This window comes from Mangifera indica, chromosome 13 (genome assembly GCF_011075055.1).
Source record: "Mangifera indica cultivar Alphonso chromosome 13, CATAS_Mindica_2.1, whole genome shotgun sequence".
In the NCBI taxonomy this organism is placed as follows: domain Eukaryota; kingdom Viridiplantae; phylum Streptophyta; class Magnoliopsida; order Sapindales; family Anacardiaceae; genus Mangifera; species Mangifera indica.
In genome coordinates this window covers 16,186-39,107 of record NC_058149.1, presented here as the reverse complement: position 1 = coordinate 39,107, position 22,922 = coordinate 16,186, and the positions used below count along the sequence as shown (strand labels likewise).

Genomic DNA, 22,922 nt, shown 5'->3' with positions numbered 1-22,922 from the left:
CTACACAAATAGGATATCTCCAATTAGATAAACTCATACTAAAAATGTCCTATGTATACCAATATTTTGCTTTAACCTCATCTCAATATTCAAGATATGTGTAGACAACAAATGTGTAGTAACTTTTTTGCCTACTGTATGCACATTTCAAGACCATTCGACTGACAATCTGATGGGCTTAGGTAAACTACAACATTTCCTTTGTTAAATAAAAATTGTATTACTTCTTCTTCTTCCTATTGTAATACAAATCAGATAAATAAAATGTCATTTATTTTCCACCACAGATTGGGGCATTCGAGTACTATCCTTGTATCTAAAGTGTCCCATTTGTCCTCTAGCTAAGCAAACTCGCACTATCTTTCCTACAAGCACTTCTACAACCACAAAACTATTTCAATTGATACATTTGGACATCTGGGGACCCTATAGTATACCTAATTATGATAGATCCAAATATTTCCTTACCATAGTATATGACTTTTCATGTGCTACGTGGTTGTACCTCATGAACTCAAAGGCCCCAACACATTCTTGTTTCCTGAAATTTGTGTCCATGGTCCAAACTCAATTCCATACAAAAATCTAGTAAATTCAAACAGATAATGCAAAAGATTTTTTTAACTATACCACCACTACCTACTTTAATTCTCAAGGAATTTTACATGAAAGTTCATGCCCTTACACACCACAACAGAATGGTACTATAGAATGGAAACACAAACATCTATTAGAAGTAGCTCGTGCCCTCAAACACCAATCCAAAATTTCACCTAAGTTCTAGGGAGATTGTGGGGTCACGACAACTTATCTAATCAACGGAATGCCAACCAGGGTTTTGGGCGGCAAATCACCTTATGAATTTCTCTTTGGCAAGAAATTAGACATCAGAAACTTAAGAGTATTTGGGTGTCTCTGTTATTCCACCAAGCTTCAACATGCTGACAAACTTGACATCCGAGCAATTCGCTGTGTATTCATGGGACATCCTTCACTACAAAAGGGATATAACCTATATGATGTGGTTATAGACAAATTCTTCATCAATAAAGATGTCACATTTCATAAAGATGTTTTTCCTTTTGCTGATGAGATTATAGACACAACATCCACTGGCTCACCACCAATAACTCACATTAAATTCTTTGACCAAAAGTATGATGTAGTTCTATCTCTTCGTAACATTGGTGACGTATCAACAGGTTCTGACTCTACACAAGGAGCTGATTCATCCTCACCTATCCTGGATCCAACTTCATCATTATCCATGGATGTTCCCATTACTTCTGATATTCCTACACAAGTCCTTTTGAAACATTCATCATGAACCATAAAACCTTCTATTTGGAGCACTGACTATGTTTGTGTTGTTTCATTTGAACCATATGCTATTTCTCAATATAGTAATTATGACAGATTATCTTTAGAGCATAGAGCCTGTATCAGTCACATTTCTGAACATCATGAACCTAACTCATATTCAGAAGCAGTCCAATCACCTCATTGGTATCAGACGATGGTAGATGAGTTAGAAACTTTGTACCTTAACAAGACCTAAGATTTAGTGCCACAACCATCTCATAGGAAACCCATAGGTTGCAAATGGGTCTTCAAGATAAAACATCGGGTTGATGGTTCCACTGAGCTTTATAAAACTGGATTGGTTGCAAAAGGGTTCACTCAGCAAGAAGGACTTGATTACCAAAAGACCTTTTCACCTATCACTAAACATGTTACTGTTTGCACACTTCTTGCTATTGCAGCTTCCCATGACTGGTCTCTTCATCAGATAGATGTTCACAATGCTTTCCTTTATGGGGACTTAAACGAAGAAATATACATGGAGGTGCCACCGAGAATTCATAGACAGGGGGAAAATCTTGTATGTTGACTGCGAAAGTCTTTATATGGTTTGAAACAGACATCCCAACAATAAAACACAAAAATTACAGAGGCATTGATCAATTTGGGTTTCAAACAGTTAAGACACGATTATGCCTTGTTCATAAGAAGACAAGAAAATTCGTTCATATGCCTTGTGGTTTATGTGGATGATATCCTTATAAGTGGGAATGATACAATAACCATAGAGAAGCTGAAGAATCATCTTCACAAATCATTTAGGATAAAAGATTTGGGACCTCCAAAATATTTTCTGGAAATTGAAATTGCCCAATCTGCAAATGGAATCGTCCTCAGTCAAAGGAAGTATGCCTTGGAACTAATAGCAGATACTGGATTATCTGCTTGCAAACCAAGCATAATCTTGGTATATCAAAATATCAAACTCACTAGTTAAAAGTATGATCACAACAGCAAGTCAGCAGAAGACCCACTACTGCAAAATCATCTTAAGTATCAACGACTAGTAGAACGACTAATATATCTCACAATGACTAGAGCAGACATTAATTATGCTGTTCAGATTCTTAGTCAATTCATGCATGCACCGAAGCAATCCCACATGGATGTAGCCTTAAAGGTAATTAAATACCTAAAAGGATGTCTGGGTCTAAGGTTATTATTTTCTCGGGATAAGAACCTAAGAGTGACAGTTTACTGTGACTCAGACTAGGGTACATGTCCCATGACAAGGAAATCATTGACGGGCTTCTATGTAAAATTTATCTCATGGAAAACAAAGAAACAATCCATTGTTTCTCTCTCTTCAGCTAAAGCCGAATATAAGGCTATGACAAAAACTATATGTGAAATAATATGGATTTGTGGTCTGTTAGAGGACCTAGGAGTAAAAATCTCAGAACCGGTCGACCTTTATTGTGACAATAAAGCAACAAAAGACATCTCTACCAATCAAGTCTTTCATGAAAGAACTAAGTATATAGAGATCTACTGTCACTTTGTGAGAGACAAGATACAGGAAGGAATAATAAAGCCTTACCATATCCGAACATCAGAGCAACTAGCAGATATCTTCACTAAACCCTTGGGATCCAGACAACATTTTTACCTTTTACACAAGCTTAGGGTTTATGACATCTACAAACCACAAGCTTGAGGGGGAGTATGAGAAATCATATCCCTGTAAATCATATTCCACATTGACCAACGAATTATTCCCTTCCCTTTAAAACATAACTTTTTTTGTACAAATCTTATTGTGTTACCAAACTTAGATTAGAATTTACAGTATATATTCATTGTATGTAAAAGTTGTAAATACAAGAAATAGAAAATAATTGTATTTTCTACACTCTCTTTCTCGAGATTCTCTGGTTCATTAGATTGAACCAACTCTGCTCTCTCTGATTTGGCATGCCATTTTTATATTATTATATTGCTAATTTTTTTTTTTGTTTGATGTAGGCTAGTAGGCCAACTTTATTAAATATATAACAAGTGTTACATTTCAAGTTAAAAACTAGAAAATTGAATTGTCAAAGTAAAAATCACAGTAGTGTATTTTCTACACTCTCTTTCTCGAGCTTCTCTGGTTCATTGGATTGAACCAACTCTGCTCTCTCTGATTTGGCATGCCATTTTTATATTATTATATTGCTAATTTTTTTTTTTTGTTTGATGTAGGCTAGTTGGCCAACTTTATTAAATATATAACAAGTGTTATGTTTCAAGTTAAAAACTAGAAAATTGAATTGTCCAAGTAAAAATCACAGTAGTGGTTGCTGGAATGTAGGAAAATTTCTTGTTTTTGTTGTGACAACATTGATTTTGTTGTTTGATGCAGGTTGGTGTGGTCTCTAAAAGTGAAGCCATTCAAATGGCTGAAGATGCTGAGCTTGACCTGGTATTGCCTTTTCTTTCTATTTTTTTTGTTTTTCTTGAAAGATAAATCTTTATGGTGCATAATATGTGACAAGAGATTTATGTTGGAAATTTAGTCATTTGCTTCAAACTACTGCATTCTAATAATTAGAGTTCACTGTGTTACAGGGGGTATTGTTTTCATCTACTTACTTTCTGTTTGGGTGTAGTAGTGAAGATGCTTTATATTAGGTTCATTTGCATTTTGTAGAATCTGCAGACTTTAGTGTTGTGGCTACAACACTGCTAAGAATGTTTTGCTTTATGTCTTCGGGTGAATTTTGCTTTCAAAGGTTGTACTCTTGATTAGTGTTTTGGAGTGTATGTACTCTGTTGAAATAATAAACATTCATTTTTCTATTTATACATAACATCTTACAATAAGAATTTAGCCACTAAAACAAACAACCTAAAATAGATTGCTATTAGCATAAATTCTCTAGATAAAATGAACAAATTCTAGGAATAACGTTATTAATGTAAGAATTCTGGTTTACTGTTCAGCTGACTAGTTGTATATTTATATTTCCTTAAGCAGCATGTTGAGTCTCTTCAGTTCCTTAGCTTTGTAGACATTTGGTATTTTTTCCCATGAGAAAGTAAACATTATTTGAAGTTTACTTTTAACAATACAATAGTGCTATAAAATTTTATGGAACTAATCCCTATTGGCAATTTTTGCAGCTAATAGTATCCCCGGAAGCTGATCCACCAGTTGTCAGAATAATGGATTACAGGTATATATTTTGCTTAATTCTTGATTTCTTTCAAAGAATGACTAAATAATGTGCATGTCTGTATGTGTATTTTTACTGATTTAGAATTTCAATGATTTTAGTTTGGAATAAAGATTTCTGCAGGTGAAAAATTGCTGTTGTATGTAGCTTTTTGTGAATTTTGCAAGATGATGAATTTTGATTTCATTGCTGATGTAAATAATCTGCATATGGATTTTTTTTTCTTTTGGGTACTGGGGCTTGTTATTTGTTAGACTTAATGAACTTTTTCTTTCATATGATAGATATTAATGCCTGTCTGTTCTTCTTTCTCAGCAAGTATAGATATGAACAACAAAAGAAGAAAAGAGGACAGCAGAAAAGAAGTGCTGGTGAATGTCTTCTACTTTCTAGAGTCTGGCTTTTTTTTGTCTCTAATTGATGCATAGATTCTCACTTGTGAGAAGAGATGAAAGATACTGACAAAAGCATTCTTTTAAATGTTAGCCAATCGTATGGATTTGAAGGAGTTAAAAATGGGGTAGTTCCTTGATGCACTGATCAACTTGATTGTTTTGAAGCTTTACTAGATAGGTACTGTTATTTTTTTAAATACTGATTTAAAATTGTTTTGTTTGATTCTTCTAATAGTTACAACATTGACCAGCATGACTATACTGTTCGCTTGAAAGCTGCACAAAGGTTTTTGAAAGCTGGTGACAAGGTATGTTAGATATTCTTATGAGGGTATCTTAATTAAATTAACATATGATATTTGTTTGTAATTTTTCCATATCAAGAAGTTCAGAAAGTACTTTCAGGTTAAGGTCATAGTTAATCTCAAAGGCCGGGAAAATGAGTTCAGAAATATTGCTATTGAGCTTATTAAATGTTTCCAGAATGATGTTGGAGAGGTTTGAATATGCGCCATGTGAAATTTGAAAATTAGATTGTATTTCATATGTTTCCTACTATGAATGACAGTGTTATTATAATTCATTAATACACTAAACATTATGTTTGTTTACTGTTGTATGTTGGTTCTAGTGTTTTCTAATTATTTGTCTGGGAATTTCATTAAGTGGGCTAAACTAGGCAACTATCTCTACCTCTTTCTGGCTTTCTTTTATCATGGAGAATTTAGTTATAATTGAAACTTCAGCAATTACTGTGATTCCCTTTTAAACTTTTAGCCTTTCCTTTTCAACTTGTTTAATTTTCTATGCTGATCTTCATTGGTGCATTGGTTTGCAGCTTGCAATTGAGGAGAGCAAAAACTTCAGAGACAGAAACATATTCATTGTATTGGTTCCAAATAAGGCTCTTTTACAGAAGACACAAGAACCGCCTAAGAAAAAAGATAATCCAGTCACAAATGAAGTCTCAGCTGGTGTCTGAGCACAGTCAAGTGGGTTGTGTCTTGAAACTTGTGTATAGCATCAGTCTAATTTAACACCTGCATGACATGTTTATTAGATTTTCAATAACATAAGAAGTGTTTCTAAATCATATATTGCAACATTTGACGCAACCGTTGCAGTTCGCTCTTTCCACTATTCTTTTCCTTTGATCCATTCGGTATGTCATAACATGTCCGTTGAGCAGGCATGTGGAAGTTTAGTTTGATTGATAAGTTTTGTTGATTAAATTATTTTCCGTAATTGTTCTCTTCATCAATTTGTCAAAACTATTTGTTGTGGTATTTCTCTCTCTCTCTCTCTTTGACTCATATTTTGCTCAGAGTCATCATGTAATCACTTTGCTGGAACCTCTTTGTTGATTATAGGAATAGTAGAGAATGTATAAAAATATCCCTGGTCAAATGTTGCATGATGAAGACGTTTTAACATCCAACTTAATTGATCTCTGTTATGTGCTGGACTTTGCTTGTGTTATTACCTCCTGCGAGAACTTAACCCAAACCATACCAAGTTGAACATCTGGAAAACTCTTATTTTGTTAGCTTTTCTGATAAACTGTTGTGTTGCATCTTAGAGATGCAGAAGGGAGAATCTCAGTTACAATGAACATACCACATAATCCCTACATCTAGTTGACAAAACTCTAATGTGCTACAAAGACATTAAATTGATGCCTAAGATAGATTAAAGAGGAGAAATTGTGTAGGGGATGTCAGTCCACCAGTTGGATGTACTGGTTACAAGTTTGTTTTCTGGACCCTCGGGGAGAAATCGCCTAGATGAAAGTGAATATATAAGTACGTGAATATGCAAGTAATGTGGTTTTTTTGGATAAAATTCAAGTAGGAGAGACAAAACTATCTAGATGCGGAGCTCCATCTTACTTACCTAATGATGTGAACTTGACTTAGGTTTTAAGTTCTTGCATTTGAAGCATACTTTCCCACGTGTTATCTGAATCTCTTAGCAAAATCACTTGACCGCCAAACTGCTGAAAGCAATGCTTTTGTGCCATACCTCTATGTCGTTTGGGCTGATGGCTCCTCGTTTAAGCATTATTTATAATTGATTGACATGAACATGAGACATATCCACGTATTAACTAGTTCATTAATTTTGAATAATAAGGTTGGAGTGGCAAGAAATTTATATTGAATAGCTAATTAATTTGTGTATTCAAGAGGTATTCAATCTCAAAGACTAATTGATGTCAAAGGGTTATCATATTTGAAAAATATTAAGATTTCCCACAAACTATTCAAGTTCAGTCATGGTTAGACCTGGACCCAGAAGCTAAAACAACTTCTAATTGTTAATAATAACTATTTTGATATTTTTATGGATTTATTTTGATATTGGTAACTGGATTTTATTTTAATAATTTAAGAGATATAATGCGCATGTCAAAATATATTTGATTTTTGTGATTTATTACCATTTTTTAAAATGAAAACTAAATGTTGGATTTAACCTTTTATTCATTAAAATTGTGCGATATGACATAATAATAAAAGCATAACATAAAATCGTATTTTACTAAAGTGTAAAATTTATATAAGAGTATCGTTCAATTATACAAAAAAAATTGATATTTCTATTATATTTTGTGAATATCTTTCTTTTGTCTAACAATAACATTAAAAACGAACTCAAATTCTGAATTATTGTTTGTTGATAGCTGAATTTTTTAGTTAGATAATAAATGATAATATAGAGTTTTTAATGGAAAAACATAAAAAATGAACTTATGAATTATGTATCTGTTTGTAATATAAATGTTTAACGGTGATATAAATTTGGATAAACAAGTTATTTAATGGGAAAAATTTCATTCTTCCTATAGATTATCATGAGACAACTCCTAAAACTCAATGAAATACGCAGAATATATCCCATTAAAAGAAAAAAAACAGTGTAGAAGAAGCAACAATCATGGGGCATCAGAGGAAAGTGGTCGTTGAAGCTTGAAAAACAAAGCTCAAAAAAGGGAAGTTGACTAATCGACGAAGCTTAACTTCAGGGCAATGGAGACTCTGCTACTAACTGCATTACCCTTGTATGGACACATTAGGTGGAAAAGGAAAATCAATATCAACATTTCCAGCCTCCAAGTTATGTCCTACATCTTCTTCTTCATCAAACATAACACCCCCACCTCTTGTTTCACTATCTTCATCACCTCTCTTTGTCCTCATTAGCCATGGAAGCCAGCGCTGGACTTGTTGCGGGGTCTCATAACCGCAATTGAGCTTGTTGTCATCCACAACCATGAGGAGGTATGCGTAACTGAGGTGAAAATGAGTTGAATGAGGGAAGAATATAGGGTGATATTGTGTTGTAATATGTGTTTTGTGGTTTGGTTTTTTGTTGCAACCTTAGCCTTTGAAGAACTTGGACTCTCAAGTTTGTGAGATATGTGGCGATGAGATTGGGCTGACAGTGGATGGAGACCTGTTTTTGGCTTTCCCTGTGTGTAGGCCTTGCTATGAGTATGAAAGGAGAGAAGGAACCCAAGTTTGTCCTCAATGCAGGACTAGATACAAGCGTCTCAAAGGTAATCAAATTTGTGCATTTTCCCCTGCATTTTCTGCAGGGTAAAGCTCATTGATCTCACAACGATAGAATTTTTATGTCTATAGTGTGTATATAGAATAATTTCATGCATTTTTTTAATAGGGTAAGATTCATTATGTTGCTCTTTTTTTTTTTTTTTAATATCTAGCTGGTAATATGAATTCGTGCACTATCGAGGTTCTGGTAAAAAAAGTAGATAGTGTGTTGACGTGTTTTGCCGATGGTTGATAATTGTTGTGAAGGGAGTCCAAGAGTGGAAGGTGATGATGATGAAGAGGTCCTTGATGATATTGAACATGAGTTCAACATTGATGAGAAACAAAACAAGAACAAGCAGGTGCATGTGGCCGATATGCTTCACGGGAAGATGAGTTATGGAAGAGGCCCTGAGACTGATGAAAATTTCAGTTTCCTCTAGTTATAGCCGGGTTCGATCCAGAGCTGTAAACAAAAAAAGTTTTTCTCATCGTGAAGAATCAATACATCTTTAAGGGATTATTGTAACTAAAGTGTTCAAAAGAAACATTTTATGCATGCAGGTGAGTGCGGAGTCCCAGTTTGAGGTTATGGGCATGGAGAACAGATGTTGTCTTCCTCAATTCATAAAAGAGTTCATCCATACCCAGTTTTTGAACCTGGTAAATAATTATTCTTTCTGATAGAACTAGTAACATGTTAACGATGTGTTCTAAATTTACATTTTCTATAAAACAGGAAGTGCCAGATGGGATGAAAAGAAAGAGGGAGGATGGAAAGAGAGAATGGATGATTGGAAATACCAGCAAGGCAATCTTGGCCCAGAACCTGATGATGCTAATGACCCTGATATGGCTCTGTATGTAACCAAACTATCAGAAATTGTTTCTTTTTCCTGCAAATTTTTGCTTTTTTTTTTTCAAAATCTGAACTCAGTTTCCTGGCAGCAAAGTCCTCCCATGAGGGTTTCAAGTCCAGATTTTAGATTATGGTAGGCGTCTACATCTGAGAAAATTCACTAGCAAGAGATATGCAAACATATCTTACAATTTGTAGTGAATCCACAAGTCTTAAGCTTATGTATCTTCATGCGTTAACTATGGCAGGATCGATGAAGCTAGGCAACCACTCTCCAGAAAAGTGCCAATTGCCTCTAGCAAGAACAACCTTTACCGAATGGTGATTGTGGCTCGTCTAGTCATCTTGGTTTTTTTCCTCTGATATGGAATTTTGAATCCAGTGCATGATGCTATTGGACTCTGGCTAACCCCTATCATATGTGAAATCTGGTTTGCATTTTCTTGGATTCTTGATTAGTTTCCCAAATGGTTCCCAATCAATCAAGAGACCTATCTTGATCAGCTTTCATTTAGGTAACTACTGTATCCGAATAACTGTTTTTGAAAACATTCTCAACTTTTCTAGTAAACATGTTTTCATAATTCAGTCGAATTGGATGATTGATTGCTTCCTGATAAGTTTTTACTGTAGATATGAACCAGAAGGTGAACCAAATTTGCTAGCTCCAGTGGATATCTTTGTCAGTACAGTGGATCCCATGAAGGAGCCTCCTCTTCTCACAGCTAAAACAGTTCAATCCTGGCAATGGTCTATTCTGTTGATAAAATCTCATGCTACATTTCTGATGATGGTGCTTCAATGCTCACCTTTGAAGCCCTCTCTGAAACAGCTGAATTTGCTCGAAAATGGATACTTTTCTGCAAGAAGTTTTCCATCGAGCCTAGAGCCCCTGAGATGTACTTCACCTTGAAAATTGATTATCTCAAGGACAAAGTCCAACCTACATTTGTCAAGGAGAGCTGTGCAATGAAGGTTTGTGTAAATTCCATTGATTTCATCAAGCTAAAAGTACCATGAAAGCTTTTTTTGTATGAAGTTTCAATATGATTTGATGTTTGGTTGATAGACAGAATATGAAGAGTTCAAGGTTAGGATAAATGCTCTTATTGCAAGAGCCTCAAAGGTTCCTCCAGAGGGATGAATTATGCGAGATGGTACACCTTGGCCAGGAAACAACACCAGGGATGACCCTGGAATGATTCAAGTCTTTCTTGGTCAAAGTGGAGGCCATGATGCCGAAGGAAGTGAACTACCCCCCCTTGTTTACGTGTCTTGTGAGAAAATGTCTGGTTTCCAACACCACAAGAAAGCTGGTGCCATGAATGCCTTGGTGAAGAATCCACTGTCTTTTAATGATTTGAGTCATTTTAATTGTGATTTGTTGAGTGATAACTTTTTCGATTACTTGTATATATTCCCAGGTTCGTCTCTGGGGTGCTTACAAATGCTCTTTTCATGCTGAACTTGGATTGTGATCATTATGTCAACAATAGCAAAGCTGTGAGAGAAGCCATGTGTTTCTTGATGGATCCTCAGATTGGAAGGCAGGTTTGCTATGTCCAATTCCCTCGGAGATTCGATGGTATTGATAGACACGATCGTTTTGCCAACAGAAACCCAATCTTCTTTGATGTAAGCCTAAAAGCTTAAAATTGGTGTCCTGGTCTCTTCTATATTGTCTAAGATCAGGATAATATAACTTTTCTATCCTCATTTTTTAGATTAACATGAGAGGCCTAGATGGAATTCAGGGTCCAGTGTATGTTGGCACATGATGTGTTTTCAGAAGGCAAACTTTATATGGCTATGAGCCTCCAAAAGGTCCCAAACGCCCCAAAATGGTAGTTTGTGACTGTTGCCCATGTTTTGGTTGCCACAAGAAGTATGATAAGCGCAGAGCCAATGGAGAAAGTGCAAGCCTAGGAGATATCAAATTTTTATCACGGTAAATCATCTCTGAATTCACTCTTTGATTGCATAACTTGAACTTAAATTTGTCACCTCAGTTGAAATGGAGGGCAAGGAGCTATTGATGTCCCAGAAGAATTTGAAAAGAAATTTAGACAGTCAACAATTTTTGTGACTTCAACTTTAATGGATCAAGGTGGTGTGCCTCTTTCAGCAAGTCCAGCAGCTCTGCTTAAAGAAGCTATTCAAGTTGTTAGTTGTGGCTATGGAGACGAGACTGAATGGGGTCTTGAGGTAATATCAGGAGCTTCAATCTTTAATATTCTGCATTTTGTTTGATCTAGGAAAATCTAAAGTTCGGTTGCTTTTACCTATGCAGTTGGGATGGATTTATTGTTCAATTACAGAAGATATTCTTACTGGTTTCAAGATGCATTTTCGTGGCTGGAGGTCCATATACTGTATGCCAAAGATGGCTGCATTCAAGGGTTCAGCTCCTATCAACTTATCCGATAGGTTAAATCAAGTCCTTTGGTGGGCACTTGGTTTAGTTGAGATTTTCTTCAGTCGTCATAGTCCAGTCTGGTGTGGCTACAAGGGAGGAAAGCTCAAGTTTCTTGAGCATTTTGCATATGTCAACACAACTGTCTATCCATTCATCTTTTTACCTCTCCTTGCCTATTGTCTACTCCCTGTTTTCTGCTTGCTCACTGATAAATTTATCATACTAGAGGTGACAATTCAACCGTTTTTGATACTCCATAATGAACAAAAGCATTTTCAAATTCCTTGTGAAACACAGAATTAGTGCACTTATATCTGTTCAACAAATGCGTACACATTGCATCCTTTTGGTGTACTAATAAACTTGTTCTTCCATGATCTAGATCACCACTTTTGCTAGTCTCTTCTTCATTGCTCTCTTTATCTTAATCTTCACGACGGGCATTCTTGAGCTAAGACGGAGTGGAGTGAACATTGAGGAATGGTGGAGAAATGAACAATTTTGGGTCATTGGAGGCATTTCTGCTCACCTCTTTGCTGTTGTGCAAGGTCTTCTCAAAGTTTTGGCTGGAGTTGACACCAACTTCACGGTCACATCCAAGGCATCCGATGATGAGGAGTTTGGTGGACTCTACACCTTCAAGTGGACAGCTCCTGATCCCTCCCACCGCTGTATTGATCATCAACCTTGTTGGAATTGTTGTGGGTATCTCAGACGCCATAAACAATGGAACTCAAGCATGGGGACCTCTATTCGGACAGCTCTTCTTTGCCTTCTGGGTGATTTTCCATCTCTACCCTTTCCTCAAAGGTTTGATGGGAAGGCAGTACAGGACGCCAACTATTGTTGTTATATGGTCAATCCTTTTGGCCTCAATCTTCTCCTTGCTTTGGGTCAGAATCGATCCATCTGCGATGAAAGCCAAGGGGCCTACCACCTCAATGTGTGGAATCGATTGTTGAAGGGCTCAATTTCTTATTCTTCTTTGAATCAATCTCTGCATCGCCAAGCATTTGCTGTACATTAATTCTTTGCTTGGAAGTATAGATATGTGATGCATAAACCAACCAACTGGATGTGCACAGAAGGGAATAAGGCTAGAGTGGAATTTTTTGTGTAGCAATATGTGTTGTAAGTTTTTTAACCGATGAATTTAAAGGAATGGTGCCTCTGTTACTTCTGAAATGGTATGACCCTATAAATCTATCAATTGGTTTAAAGTTTAGGCATGTCAAGCTTTACATTTTGGCTCATGAGAACAGGGAGTTTTCGGTCTTTCACACACAGTATGTCTCTAGATATGCAGCTTTATACTATCTAGCTAAACAACCAGAAACCATAAAATCCATCTCTCATAATTCAAAGCTATGCACTGACAATGGGTTGTGTCATATTCCACATCACTAACAAAAAAAATTAGAAGTTAGTCTAGGTCGGTTCAACTAAATAGTTGCATTTTTTATGAAGGATGCTTATGAAAACCCAACCCAGACTATTGCAGTTTGAGTCCAGAAGAATATGCAGAAAGCCAATGAAACCTAAACTTGACAGAATCAAACAAACTTTCTCAATGCACATCAGCAAATATTCAAAGATGAAATTGAAACAATTTAGCAACATAGTAAGCTATAGGGAGATAAAATGCCTTCCTATCCCTTTTATGAAACTTAAGAAAATCAAGATGACTTCCAGGGTAAACACAGCAAAGCAAGTAATATATAGAAACAAGGCAAAAAAAAAGTGTAGTACATAACAGAAGATGACCTAGAAGCAAAATTTAGGGAAATTAATTAAAATAAGCAAAAATTTGTCCGTTTATACGTTTTTAGGCCAACATAAAAAAGTTTCACCAAACTAAGGAAACACTAATTTTTTTACCCTTTTTACCCTTATGTTGAAAAACCAGCAAAAATGTTTTTTCTGAGAATGTGCGTCGGTTTATGGTGGTTACGATGGTGGCTAGGGATTTTACAGTGAAACCCTAAATATATCGAATTATGTATATGAATGTTTTTGAATGTTTCGAATGGTATAAAATGATGTAGTTTCGATATTAATGGATGTCTGGAAGTGTAGCCGTTGTGAGACAAAAGTGCGCAAATTTACAGTGCCGCGCAAACTGCGCAAATACTGTTCACACTGCGCAAATACTGTTCATATCACGCAAACACCGTTCAGACCGCGCAAACACTGTTCAGACCGCGCAAACCGCTTGCAAAATCGCGCAAAAATCCTGTTCACAGACTATGATATCTGCTTTGCGCGGTTTGAACAGTATTTGCGTGATATGAATAGTGTTTGCGCGGTGTTAGCGCTATTTGTGCAGTTTGCGCGGCACTGTAAATTTGTGTGCTTTTGTCTCTCAACGACTACACTTCCAGACATCCATTAACATCGAAACTACATCATTTTATACCATTTGAAACATTCAAAAATATTCATATACATAATTCGACATATTTAGGGTTTCACTGTAAAATCCCTAGCCATTATCGTAACCACTATAAATCGACGCACATTCTCAGAAAAAATATTTTTACTTGATTTTCAACATAAGGGTAAAAAGGGTAAAAAAATTAGTGTTTGCTTAATTTGATGAAACTTTTTTATGTTGGCCTAAAAATGTATAAACGGACAAATTTTTACTTATTTTAATTAATTAGCCCAAAATTTAACATCATTTTAGGCTAAATACTGTAGGCACAAGAGTCATTAGCAAGCTTCTGATATAAATTAATCCAATGATTGAAATTTATTTATCAGTAGAAAAATAAAATAACCTATTATAAGTAACTAAAATTCCCGAAAACAAAATACTATGCTAGCATTACCAATTCATGCAATCTTACAATAGAATCAAAGACCAGCAGAAAAGTTCCAAAACTAACAACAGTACCAGCAACAAGCCGCATTAATATAACACATATCATTAATTAGTTTCATCAATACTTAAACGTGGAAGTTCCAAACAAATATGCATAAATCATGAATATACCAATCTAAAAGTTAGATAATTTACAGCATAGGATCAAGTAGGTAATTAACTGGCTCATATCTGAAAATTTCATCCATCAAACCTGGAACTGGAACTGTGTCCTGCAAAATCAGCCAGTGAAAGAAAGAAATCCCCACTTCTAATGATCCTTTAGGAAGAGTTTATATACATTGAAGTACTTGAAATGTGACACATCATTGGATTTTTTATGGTTTACTTTAGTGTGACACCATATCTTATATGAGATTTTAGATCGGCCTTATGCTGGAAGCTTGATAATTTGAACCATATGTTTTGTACATAAGTGGGTAAGATTACAATTTCTGATATTGACTTTGATTGGTATGCACCAATTTTAAGAGCTGAATTAAGATAATGTCTCGATAAATGTAAAAGAAGATTGTCTAATACTTCAAACAGATGGTTTGCAATCAATTTTTATAAGAACAAACCAGTTCACCTTTCTTGCATACATTTAATCTATTCTTTTATCTTCCTTTGGTAAACTTTGTAACGGTGCAATTGACTGAAGAGAAAATTAACCGGAGTTAAAAGAACTTGAATAAACGTATGAAGTTTGGCAACGTAAAAGCTCAGTTAAGGATCAAGAACTAGATGAATATTCACAGTTTTGTACATACTGAAGAGAGAATTCATAGTTCTCTATATACAAAGGGAAGATTAACTTAAATTAAATTATCAGCTGTACAGAAGAAAATGGAAGTTCAACTCCCTCCATGAGTGGTTTATATTGAGAATATTTATATTTTATATATATACACTTGGTGTCTTCCATCACATCTATATCAGGAAGGAGATGGTGAATGAATGGGGGTGCCAGGTAACATGGCTACCGTCACAATGAAATATTCACAACCAATTGGGAGACCATATGGGTTAGAAGAAGTTGATCCAGAATTCAAGGTCAAGCGATCAGTCCCAGTAGTAGTCGGATGATCAATTTGATCTGCCTTGCCATGCTCAGGCCTGCTTGAAGAAACAGGCGGCAATGGTTTTGCAGTTTGGTGTTCAATATGCACAATCTTCCCAACAATGAAGGTGGGTCGGCTTTGGAGATTTTCTGTAAACAAGGCTACCGATTCAGCGGAGAGGTAATACTTCAAGGAGTTCCTGTGGATTGCCTCATAATGACCAGCTGCATTGAGAACAAATGCAGCGATCTCATGGACTTCTAGACGGCAAAATGAGATCTTCTCTTTGCTTGCCTAGAGCAAAAATATTCAACCACTTTTCTTAGATATTATTCATTTTTAATTTATTAAAAAGATGCGAAAAATAGATAGAAACAATTGGGTAACTGAAACCTAAACTCATGCACCAGCTTAGCTCAGATAATGAATCAGTAAGAAGACTAAGAATATGAGAACAAGATACCTGCTTCTCAAGTTGATGCTTTGTGAACAGTGTTTTAACTAGCTCTTTCTTCTCTTCCAGTTCTTTCCTAAGCTCTTCATTGGTAGCTTCAACCTTACGGCACTTGTCAAGAAGCTCTTCACGATGTCCAGACAAATAACCAACTCTGTCTGCAAGGATTCGAATGCATTTCTGGAATTCCAGAGTACTATCATCTTCACTTTCACTGATGGAACTGCAATTTTTTCAAAGAAAAGCAATTCATACCACCATCATTACTAAATTTAAAAAAAAAAAAGGCAAATTAATAGCAATTCAAGCCTTCAATTATGTCTAAAATTATATACAAAATGCAACTGTTATATACGTTGCAAGTGATTTAGAATTCACTAGGAAATAAGAACCAAACCAAGTCCTCCTTCAATCAAAAAGTTATAAAAAATATCTTTTAATATTGTAAGAGGTCAATCTGAATATGAAAATTTTACATGGGAGAAGCCAACGACTTATGCAAGCCATGGAGGAGAGTTTATAAGCACAACTCTAGCAATTAACTTACTTGGCCAAAGATTGAGCAAAAGCATGCAAGGAGTCAGCAAAACCAACAACCGTTCCTGAAACACAAACACTGGCACGAAGTCTTTCAAAGAGACTACGCAATTTGATAGCAGAAGCACGCAATGCACTATACTCTGAGGCCCTCCGATCAGCTGCACATAGATGTGTTTGAGCTTCCTCTCTTGCTTCATGCAAACAATTCTCCAAGTGAGCACAATTCATCTGTTACATGGGGAAAATTTACAAATTCGGAAACTGTAACATCTATGAGGGGTTTCCATGTAGAAAAAAACTGACATTTAGATGAAAATTATTACTAGAGCCATTAATAATAAAACATGACAAGGGGTGAGACTGATACGAACCTTAGGAGAACCACACCTCAAAAGCTAGCTATTGAGATGGGAGAGCCCAAGACCATATAAACCCCACACTAGTTGCCCATACTTTCCAATGTGGGATCCAAGTCCCATACCTTGCACTTGGGATCCTAACATACCACCACGCTCCGCAGCCCCGGCGCCCACGCGGGCTGGCTGTGCGCTAGCTCCCTGCTAGCCCCGGGCGAACACTGCAATGCCGGCGTCACCACCCACGCCGCACGATTGCAACTGGGAGACATGGTGATAGCTCTGATACCAAATGATACGAACCTTAGGAGAACCACACCTCAAAAGCTAGCTATTGAGATGGGAGAGCCCAAGACCATATAAACCCCACACTAGTTGCCCATACTTTCCAATGTGGGATCCAAGTCCCATACCTTGCACTTGGGATCCTAACAGAGACTAACTAGGGTAAACTAATTAATGATAGATACCATAAATCATGATTTTATTGACAATGTGTGTGTTTTCATCTTATAAAGACAAGTGAATTTGTTATACCTATTAATATAAACAAGTCCTCTAACCATTTCTCAACTCAATTGACAGAAAATATAAAACTATGTAGTCTGTTTAACAGTCATTGAAATCCATTGGTTATGTAAGCCATCATAATCCTTCCACATCGGCTTCTCTGAGCTTTGCCAATATTTAACCAGTAAATATGACTAACAAGAGATTCCAACTGTTCAAGTGCAAAGGGAACTTCCTCCAAGCAGTTTGCAAAATATAAAGCAAAGTCAAATTTTAAATTTCTAGAGAAAAAGGACTACCAGCCAGAAACATAACACTGTAAATTCCCACAAATTCTCTAGATTATTGAGAAGCATTATTACCTGAGATTCATCAAGGAGCTTCCGAACCATCTCCAACTCCCTTCCAAGCATTGCAACCTCATCCAACAAAGATTTAAGCTTGATATCAGTTTCACTCAATTGATCTGACTTTTCAGCAAGTGCACTCTGCAACTTCACCACAAGATCACTGCTAACTTTAGAATCCAACCTCATATCAGCTGCAGCATCAAAAGGTAAGACATGCAAATGCTCAGGCATGCTCTCAGCAGTAGAACTGTTAGTCAAGGACGTGCCCAACTGCCCTGCCATCTTGTCTTTCCCATCTCTTTCATCAACAGGCAGTTCCTCACGAGATGGCTCCACCATTGACGAATCTAAATGTGGATTTATCATTCCAGAAGAATCCAACATATTTTCATCCACTGCTTCTTGACCTTTGCTTGGTTGCCTTTTGAACAGCCCCAATTTTACATCCAACGAATTTGAAACACACGAAATCTCATCCATGGGCTCAGACGTAGATATACAAGGGACATGGATTTCTCCACCATTTGAAGTTTCTGGTTTGCATTTGTCAGGCTTTGCACCCAAAAGGGACAAATCAGACGAATCCTTATTGTTTATATGCTTCTGCCCCTCCAAATACTGATCAGACAATCTCTGCTCCAGCTCTTGTATGCGCTTCTCATATGAAACACACTGCATTTGCTTTGCCTTAAGCATGGATTGGAGATGTTTGCCATACTCGTCTTTCAAATGCAAGGCTTCTAGTGTCTTCTCAGTGGCATTCTTCAATATACTGTCCAATTTCTTGTCATCAAGTGACTCATATTCAACTTCAGGGCACAAGGAACAAATTATAGCGATGGCTGAAGCAAGTTCAGCTTTCAGTTTTGCATTCTCAACTTCCATCTTGCTAGTTCCAGCTATCTCAACCAACTCACATCCCTCAAGGAGCTCCTCGGAGTCATCTTTCTCAAGAGTGTCCACCGCGATTTCTTCAGCCTCAGCCGAATGTAAACTGTCATTTGATATGGAAAAAGAACCTCTTAAGCTACCAGATTTATCACCCTTAGAAGACAGTACTGCCAAATACTCAGGTGCATAATAGTCTAGGTCTGAAATGTCGATATCAAGCAAATTGCCATCAAAAGGATCTATATTAACATCGCACTGATTAGGAGTATCATATAAACCCATGGATGCTAATATATCCCTGGGTACATATGCACTATGTGTCTTCAGAAACTCCTCCCGTCTCCTAACCTCAACCTCCCTTTTTGTTGCAAGCCTTTCAGCCAATTGTCCAGCCAAGCCCATGTACAGCTTCATGGAAGCCTTTCTTCTCACTATCTCTGCAAGGCAGGCTCTATATGCAGGATCAATACCCCGGACCAACTTAAGGTCTGCAAATATCTCGTCCTGGCACACCATTGCCTCTCTAAAAACAGGAAACTGTAACTTAGCATCTTTAATTATGTAGGAAATATAAGTTATCCTTTGCATGTAATTGTGCACAAAAACGTTCATTTCATGCTTCTTATCCTTGCAAAAGTCAAGCATGTCAGAGATAAAATGATCACAAGTCCGCATTTTAGGTAGGTGATTCTTGTCGTGGACATCATACATAGGACCCAGGGCTGAAACTGCATCATGTGGGCGAATTGAGGAAGACAACTGGCTGGACAGACAATCATCCACAAGCTTCTTCACCGTACTAACATCTTTGCTGCAGAATAGTACATGTCTAGTTAGTAACTAAAGAATTGGCAAATTAATCAAACACAACTGTTACAGTAAAATGGATCATGTATACACAAAGAAACCAAATTATCAACTATTACAACTAGAGCTTGTTTGTATTTGCATTGTGATCTTCAGAACCTCATGCACTTTTAAAACATTATGCAAATTCAAAAAATGCTAAGTTTCTGAAATTTAATATCTCAACTTCAGACTGAAGCAGAACCACTTTTAAATAACAACGAAGGTTTACAACCTTTTATGCATACAATAAAAATCTTGACTTAATTCCTCATGCAAAGATGAATATATCCCCTAACTTATCACAACCATATACATACAGCACGTTGTTTCATCTGTGAGCAGGTACAGGGTGACTTCCAAACCCAAGCAATATGGTTAGCACCTAATTGTCCATTTGAGCCACCAAGGGAAAATCAAGTTTCCCATCATCCCAACATGACTTCTCCATCTCCTCCTGACTATGGCCATCAAAGCCTAGAAAAACAACACTAAACTCCAGGACCCCACCTCTTCTCTATTCTAGGCTGTCCCTCAAAGAAGTAAATAACATAACTTAAATAAACAGGAAAGGACATAGAAACAGAAATCCAGGTGGTGTATCCACAAGCTCAAACACAGAGAATATGTAGATCCCACCACAGATAAAAAGTAGATTGGGTAACACCTATACCAGTAAATGTTGTTACATAGATAAACAATCAGACAAGAACTACACATGACAGCTTCGTGATACTAGGCACAATTAAGTTCATCAAGCAACTTGAAACAAGCCCCAGAAAGTCATATATAAGGCAGACATAAAAAAAACAAAAAATAATGTTTTTAACTGGCAATATAAAACAAGGAGAGAATATGCAAAACTGAACGAACCTCAATGACTGCATTATACTTTTTTGTTCGTGGATGAATCTCCGGTAATCTTTGATCATTCCTTCTAAATTCTTGATGGGGAAGGAGGCCCTGGTATTAAACAAGTCCTCAGCTTTGCACTTAACTTCGGCAAACATTTGTTTAAATTGTGAAACTTTATTCTCAAACTGCCTGTGTGAGCTACTACAATTCTCAGCTGCTTTGCGCAAAGTTTCTTCCTTCACAAAATCCAACAAGCATTTGCGTGAAGGGGTCTGTAAACTCGGATGAAGCTTCACGGACCTCAATTTCTCAATTTCCTTGCCGAAATTTGCCAAAAGATCAGTATGTATCCTATACTGCTGGAGATAACGCTTCATGAATTCATTATAATTTTGGCTAATCACCCTATAATAGTTCTCCAAGTTACTCCTAGCAACCTCCAAAGCTCTCTCTTGCACCTTTTGCTCCCTCAAGAGCCGCTTACAATTCTCAAGCTTAGCTTGTGAGCGAACATATATAGCATGCCCTTTATGATAATGGTACGTAAATTGCCTCTCATAAGAAGGCAACGCCTTCAAAGCAGGGTCTGAGGCATCATCCAAAGGGTGAGGGTCTTGCGTTGGTGCTGGTGGAGCAGGTTCGGCAGCTTCAAGTATATCAACTTGCTCAGGTGAAGGAGGCAGCGAATTACTTTGCAACCTCACTTTATTATATAGATACACTTCTCTATCATTAGATGGGAGCCCGTAAGCTGAAAGCTGCTTTTGGGGCTCCAATTTCAATTCCAAGCAGAGAAGAAGTTGGTCATTAAAGTTTATATCTGAAACAGATTCAATCAACCGCATAACAGCCTCAACAGACGTGGTTTCATTACATTCAAACTCAAATGAGTGACCATTCTCTGCAATATGAACCAAAAGCTTGTCCTCATGAACCAAACTTTCTGTGATACTTGAATTCATTTCTCAACTTTAAGCTCAAAAAACCAAAATCACAGAATTCAAGCCAAAACACAGAAAATATAGTTCAAATTCAAGCCCTTCACAAGATAAACCTCATCGAAGTACGATTTTTTTTTTAAATTTTCTTTTAGCCTGGAGATAACCCAAAATAATCACCAACCCACTTCAAAAAACGCCAATATTAATCAACCCACCAGAGAACGCCAAAAGAACCCTAATCGTCACTGACCCATCATACAACTCTTAAAAACTACCAAGAATCCCAGAGGCCCACAAGTCATCTCCCCAAATTCACCACACCCACAAACACAAACACAGAAAACAAAAAAAAAAAACCAAATCAGAACCCTAAAAAGACCCCCTTTTTGCCCTTTTATGAGAGAGAGAATAAAGATGAGATAACCAAAAGCGATTACGTGAAGATATGGAACAATGAAACGGTAAAAAACCCTTCCTACAGGTTCTCCCCAGGAAACCCCTTTGATTTATACTTTGTTGTTGTATCAAAGTATTATCGACTATACGGCCTTTTTTAATAATATTTTTTAATAATTTTTAATCCAAAAAAAAAAGACCCAGAGAACCTTCTGCGAGAAGTAACAAAACTAGCCTAGCAGAAGAGCTCTGTTCCTCTATTCTCTCTCTCTCTCTGTTCCTTTCTCAGTCAGCAACAAGCTTTAAAAACTGGAAATCAGTTATTTATTTATTATTATTTTTTATTTGGGGGTCTATCTTTAGTAAATTGTAATTGTTTCAGATATTAGTGTTTTTCCATATAATTTTAATTTAATAACGTCCATATGTCAAATCAAATTCAATGAATGCCTCTGTGATTTTTTAAAATGGTTATTTATATGCAATTAATGATCAATTAAGTCATCTTGATTTTAACATAATCTTAAAATTATATTTGATTATTAAATTCCTTTCATTTTTTGAGTTAAACATTTTGAGATTTATTGTAATGTTGCCTTATCATTTATGTGTGTAATTTTAATTTTCACTTTATTTGGGCCATGCTTATAAAAGCTTGATGCCTTTTTATGATTACATTAGCAATCATTTTCATTTATTAATCTTGTATGAAGATAGCCTTTAAATTCTTTTTTAAAAATTATATAATAATTATAACGAATGATCAAATTATCTTCTCTTTTATGATAAATCAAGATATATCTATTTGAATGTTAAAATAAAATTTAAGATATTTATGAGAAAATATATATATATATATATATATATATATATATATATATATATATAAAGTTTGTTTAGTTAAATATTAAATTTTAGAATAAGCCATAGCTCATTGATGTAAACTATACATTTATAAAAATCCCTATTAAATACATTTTATTTATCTTAAGCGATAAATTATTTATACGCATGATTAATTCTTACAATTTATGTTATGTTCATACTTTTATTCAAATAATTTTTTATTTTTAATGTAAAATAAAAAAGTGTAAATGCATATTTGCAACCAC

At 36.0% G+C, this 22,922-nt stretch overlaps 1 protein-coding gene and 1 pseudogene across 1 annotated transcript; one reads left to right on the top strand and one right to left on the bottom strand.

Moving 5' to 3' along the window:
• Nucleotides 1-7,979: 7,979 nt before the first annotated feature.
• LOC123194295 lies at nucleotides 7,980-12,929 on the top strand (annotated as a pseudogene).
• Nucleotides 12,930-15,333: 2,404 nt separating this feature from the next.
• LOC123195016 (autophagy-related protein 11-like) lies at nucleotides 15,334-22,055 on the bottom strand. Its single transcript, XM_044608569.1, has 5 exons — nucleotides 20,492-22,055; nucleotides 17,894-19,583; nucleotides 16,673-16,893; nucleotides 16,135-16,348; nucleotides 15,334-15,965 (listed from the first exon to the last, which is right to left on the bottom strand). Exons 1-5 carry the CDS (start codon nucleotides 21,433-21,435, stop codon nucleotides 15,546-15,548), a joined length of 3,489 nt encoding a protein of 1,162 aa, XP_044464504.1. The 5' UTR covers nucleotides 21,436-22,055; the 3' UTR covers nucleotides 15,334-15,545.
• Nucleotides 22,056-22,922: the final 867 nt, after the last annotated feature.

Excerpts from the sequence above, each read along its gene's own strand:
- LOC123195016 (XM_044608569.1), bottom strand. The coding sequence starts at position 21,435 with ATGAATTCAAGTATCACAGAAAGTTTGGTTCATGAGGACAAGCTTTTG. Across the intron at positions 19,584-20,491 it reads AGTATAATGCAGTCATTGAG|CAAAGATGTTAGTACGGTGA; the intron begins GTTCGTTCAGTT and ends ACTATTCTGCAG. Across the intron at positions 15,966-16,134 it reads AGCATCAACTTGAGAAGCAG|GCAAGCAAAGAGAAGATCTC; the intron begins GTATCTTGTTCT and ends TTTTTGCTCTAG.